The sequence below is a fragment of the Gymnogyps californianus genome, chromosome 13, assembly GCF_018139145.2.
Source record: "Gymnogyps californianus isolate 813 chromosome 13, ASM1813914v2, whole genome shotgun sequence".
In the NCBI taxonomy this organism is placed as follows: Eukaryota; Metazoa; Chordata; class Aves; order Accipitriformes; family Cathartidae; genus Gymnogyps; species Gymnogyps californianus.
The window spans coordinates 2,169,711-2,175,150 of NC_059483.1; the positions used below are offsets into that span (position 1 = coordinate 2,169,711).

The following is a 5,440-nucleotide window of genomic DNA, read 5'->3' on the forward strand; positions in this document are numbered from 1 at the left end:
ACCAAGCCTGCCTAATGGAGTATTTTTTCACAGCTTTGCAATATAGTCGCAGCTGACCGAGTCAACTGTTGTTCTGTAGATGCGGAGAGGGAAGAAGGTAAGGGGTGAAGCACAAAACTTTTTTTTTTTTTTTTTCTTTTCAAAGTAGTTCTGAATTGCTAACCGGGGCACATCCTTCATCCTTCTCCAAGCTACCTGACAAGTCAGAGAAAAGGGGATTTAGCTTCCTACGCGCAGTGAACCTTATACCCACACCTCAGTCCAGCCAATATATAAAAGTGAAACAGTCTCAAACTAAAAAAAAAAAAAAAAAGAAAAAAAAAAAAAAAAAAAGAAAAAAAAAGTCACACTGCGCTTAGTCTTTGGTTTCCAAGTTCAAAGGAGGAATCTGCTTCAAAGCTTGAAGCAGAGCCGAGGAGTCGATAGGGGAATGGGCCGGTACGGGAGAAGGGAGTCTCTGGGGCATCAGCAGAGGCGGGGAGATTTTATCAGGGTTCATGAACCCCGTAAGTGCTGCGGCAGAGGCTGGGAGGCTGGGGTACAAGACAGGTACGGACGCCGGGTACCAGCACTTCTCCAGCATGGGCAGATAGGCTGTTGCGGATGGTGGGATCAAATAGAAAGGCAGGCACAAGGGAGGCTGGTGAGCGTGGGGGCCCAGGAAGCTGCTGGAAGAGCCCATCATGTCGCTGCCAAAAGGGCCCTCGTCCTCCGGCGACTCCAGCCTGCTCCTTTTGGCTGGCGGGTCCTCAGTCTCTTGCTTAATAGAGCTTATTCTCTCCTGCACAGCGTACTTGAGTTCGGTATCCTTTTTGAAATACTGCTGTTCGGATTTGGAGTCACTTTTCTCCAGCTCTCCCCCGTACCCGCTGTCCGTGTCTGTGTCGCTGCCGCTCTGCTCCCCGCTGGAGTGAGCAAATGTCCTCTGGATCACAGGCACGCAGTTTTTCCCGTGTCCCTCCGCCGCTTTGGTCAAGGAGACGGGTTTCTCTTTCAAGTCCACCATTTTAGGAGGGATGTCTCCGGACTTGCGGCCGGCTCCGCCCTGGAGCACCTCGGAGGCCATTCGGTGCAGATGGCTGACCAGCTGGGACGACTTCAGGTCCTTGCCATTCTCGTGCTTTGCCAGGTATTGCAGCATTTCCTTGGCACACATCTGGAAACCGGATCGAAACATTTCCTGGCTGGAATCGAGGTTTCTTGATGACAGGTCACCTGAGGAAACATTAACAGAAAGAAATTAAAAATTAACAACGTGCTAAATAGTTCCATTACCATCTTTGAGGCAGACTGGAGGCGATGCTAAACTTCGGTTACAGCACAGCTAGAGAGGTGAACTTGATGGTCAACCTGAACTTTGCATACATTCCCCCAATTTCTGCATAAGCGTACGGTTTTATTTGAACATCCGTCTGTCCACTTTTACGTCATAACTTTAAACTTGTTATTTAGTTCTGCATTTACTGTATACGCCACCTTCAACAGGTGCTGAAGTACGGAGCAAAAGGGGTGAGTGAAGCTGGTGCCTTCTCTGGGAAACCCCTCGGGGAAGGCAGAGCGCACCTCGCCCTTCACCTCCAGGCAGAGAGCTCCTGGAGCACGTCTACCCGCCAGCAGGTCCGCCAACCTCGGGCGATTTTGCTTCAGCTTAAAGCTCTATTGCACTCCCTGTGGCTGTCAGAGCAGTGGAAGGCTCTTCAGAAAAACTCAATTTTACTTTATCAGATTCACGTGAGTGCCACATGTGGAAACAGAAGGAGGAAGTACATCTAAAGCATGATAAGCTGATACACCGGGTCCCCTCTTCGCCTGCAGAACGCAGGCTAGCTCGTTTATAGAGACCTAAAAAAGGTGTGTGTAAAAAGCACATTTATGCGTATTTTCAGAAAAGAACCACCCAAACAAACAAAACTGGGTTTGATCCAAAGCTCACGAACACGAATGGAAAGATTCGAATGGCTTTGGAGAGAACTTCACAGCAAACCTGGGCTTTAAATGAAACTACTTAAAATCCAATTTAATTTCAAAACAACTCCACAGGGCACTCTACATTGACCACATTGAGAAATGCATCTTTTTTTGCAACAGCTCATAAGCAAAGCGAGAGAAAATGACGGCGATTAAAGGCAAGAACTCCTGCCTCCTCCCTTCTCAGGCACGAAGTGTCACAACTGCATTTCAAAGACTCCGAGAGAAAGTCCATCAAGCGCACGCAGGTTCTCACACGATACGATTTGAATACTCACCCGCTTGTAAACCACTCTGCAAAGCAATTATTTTCTGCTGCTGCTGCTCAATGAGATTGGTTAGTGCTTTCACATGCTTCAAGGTGAGCTCGAGAACCACAGCCTTCTCCAAGTGACCTAGAGTCTGAAAGCAAAGGGACCGGTTGGCATCTGCCGTGGGGTCGGCCACGCACGCAGGAGCCTGACGGGGCTGCCAGCGTTTTCCGACTAACAGAGGAAGGACCGATGCAGTTTGGAGAACAGGCTTACAGGCAGAGCCTTGCTCCTGAACAGTACAGGACTATAAACGACAATATTCCAAGAAAATAAAGTTAAAAAGCAGGCTCCAGAAAAGGCCGTCAGAGAATCTTACGGGTATTTTTGGACCAGCCGCGTAGCTCAAAGAGAAGTATTTTACTTGTCTGTTCTGCTGCCCTTGCTGGCATCGTGACCTTAGCCCAGGGGAATCCGGCCGGGGGCTCCCCTTGGCCGGGGGGGGGAGGCTGGGGGGGGGGGGCGAGCCCCGCGGGCAGCTCCCGCAGGAACCCCGCAGCTCATGAAGCCATTCGAGGACTCCGCTCCCGGGAAAGTTTGGGATGCGTTTACAGCCTGCCTCGGGCGTGCGGCCACCGTGGGGCACGGCACACAAGGGGGAAAAAAAATTAAAAAGAAAAAAAAAAAAACCAACAAAAAAACCCAACCACACACACACACACAAAAAAAACCCCAAATCCCCCCTGAAACGGCAGGCAAAGACTCGGCCGCGGAGGAACCGCTGTCGCGGGCGCCTTTGCTCGAAGGCGCCGGCTCCGTCCAGCCCCGCCGGCAGCGGCGGGTCCCCCGGGGGGGGGGGGCCACCCCGCCGCTCCCACCTACCGTCAGCTTGAGGTGCTCGGGCAGCAGGTCCTTCAGCTGGGCGATGCACTCGTTAATCCTGTCGCGCCTCTTCTTCTCGATCAGCCTGTGAGGCAACTTGTAGGTCTCCTGCAAAGCCAGCGGGAGCGGGTCAGCGCTCCGCGGCGGCGGGGGCAGCGCGCCCTGCACGGCCATCGCTCCCCGCTTCGTCTGCGCCTGTCCCCGAATAACGGCGGAGCTCCCGCGGCCCCACGCCCGCTCCCCCGGCCCAGCCCCACGCAGGGAGCAGCCGGCAGGCAGCCTCCGCCGGGAAAACTTTCTATTCCCAGGGCGGGCTTGCCGCGCAGCTCCCCCCCCCCCCTTCCCCACCTCCAATTTACCTTATTGTCCTCGCTCCTCTTTAACCCCCTCCTGGGCTTGTAAACTTGGTACATGTGCGCGAAGTCCAGCCTGCAACGGGCGAAACGAAAGCACCGAAATTATCCCTGTCCCCCGGGGGCCGCGGCGGGGCCACTCCTCCCCCGAGCCCGCCGCCGTCCGCCGCCGCCGCCGCCGTCCGCCGCCGCTTACCCCGGCACGTCGCCGCTCTCCAGGGCGGGCAGCTTGCCCAGGCAGACGGGCGGGGGCTGCGCGCTGGGGATCCGCTCCATGGCGGTGGGGTGCGGAGGGCTGCGCGGAGCGGAGCGGGGCGGGCGGCTCTCAGGGCGGGCTGCTCATGCCGCGTCCGCGCCGCGCGGGCTGAGGAGCGGCGGGCGGCGGCGGGCCGGGTTAAATGCGGGCGAGTGGGTGGACGGGAGCGACGTGCGCTACCCTGTGACTGCCGGCACGTCTGGCGGCCGCCGGGGCGGGCGCGCCGGGGCCCCCCCCCCCCCGTTCCCTCCCCGTTCCCTCCACCGTCACATGAGCCTCACGTGTCGGCAGCGCCGCCGCCGCCGCGCAACGTGCCCGGGGGGAGGCGGGGCCGCCCCGGGCTGGGCACCCCCGGCAGCGCACGGAGCCGGGGCGAGGGGGGGGGGGCGGCGGGAATGCTTCTTCCCCCGCCGCCTGCACGTGTGTGTCCCGGCCAGGGATGCTCCTGCCCGTGTCCCGCCGCCGTGTCGGGTTGTTTCCCCCCCCGCCGTGTCGGATGGGTCCGGTGTTGCCCAGCGGGGAGTGCGGGGGGGGGGTGCGCGGCGCCGAGAGCCCGCTGCTGGGGAGGCGGGAGGGGGAATGGGCGCCGCTTCAGCTTTGAAAGCGTGCCGTGGGTGCGGTATGGACCGAAATGGGTTTTTTTACCGGTACAGGCTGCCGTGTCTTACCGATCTCCTTAACCAGATTGGGGGGGGGGACGGGACACAGAAAACAAACAAAAAAACCCACCCCCAAACCAAAAGAGGCATAAACACAGACCCGAATTACATCTGCAGCCTCAGAACTTGGGAAACATGGGTCAAAAATAACCGAGAGTCACTAAAAACCGGCTATAGGTAAATGCCAGTATCGCGGAGAAGTTTAGGACGTTTCATGCTTTTGCAAAGCATCTGCAGTTCTTGGATGCCAGCTGTTGCAAAACGCTGAGCACGATTATAATGGTGTGTACCTGCCAAAGCAAACCTCTTCTCTTGAAGGGCTATGGTCATTTTCCCTGCTGAATGCTGAACAAGTAGAGGCACGCTCATCAGATAAAAGGCGCATTTACCAAGATAAGGTAATAGCAGAATTCCAGCACAGAGCCTCTGGTATTGCCTGCGAGAGTCCTGGTCCGCTCCATGTCAGGAGGAATCTTGAGGTCAGGAGGTACTACGTGAGAGCACAAAGAGATTTTATATGGGCGATGGAGACAGGCCTTTTAAGGCTCACCGCCAACTGAAGGTGCGTGTTGTTACCAGGAGGAATCCTAAGGGAAGCCAGAGCCTCGCAGAAATCTGCTAGCCGTAAATGTAAGGTTTATAAAAAACAAAAACCTCTTTGCAAGATGCCAGCTGCATCTCCAGCATAAACAACGCAGCACTGTATCAATGACACGGAGCTCCCAAAAAGCAGATGCTTAGGTTGTCCTGCTCGATACGGTCTTCTCGGTGTTTTGCGTCTGAGCCTGCCAACCTGGCGTTCATGGCCGTGATCCGCTCACCGATCTTGAGGGTCCGCTGTGATGCCGCAGACCCAGCCCACCGCGGAGGAGAGGACTTACGGACCGAAAACGGAGTGCCGAGTGTGAACGGGGGCAGGATCCCAGCCCCGGGCCATGGACTTCTCAAAGCAGAGACTGTCTTTCATACAGGCACTGAACAGATTCAGCAATAACCGTCAGAAAAAATGGAAGTGATGTGTTTGTCCCTTCCTGCAGTTCAGGGGAAAGTAACCAGCGTAAGTAACGGGTA

General features: G+C 56.1%; 1 protein-coding gene across 1 annotated transcript; it reads right to left on the minus strand.

Annotated features, from left to right (window-relative positions):
* Nucleotides 1-324: 324 nt before the first annotated feature.
* BHLHE40 (basic helix-loop-helix family member e40) lies at nucleotides 325-3,799 on the minus strand. Its single transcript, XM_050904811.1, has 5 exons — nucleotides 3,651-3,799; nucleotides 3,461-3,530; nucleotides 3,102-3,209; nucleotides 2,247-2,370; nucleotides 325-1,215 (listed from the first exon to the last, which is right to left on the minus strand). The coding sequence occupies exons 1-5, from the start codon at nucleotides 3,728-3,730 to the stop codon at nucleotides 356-358; spliced, it is 1,242 nt and encodes a 413-aa protein (XP_050760768.1). The 5' UTR covers nucleotides 3,731-3,799; the 3' UTR covers nucleotides 325-355.
* Nucleotides 3,800-5,440: the final 1,641 nt, after the last annotated feature.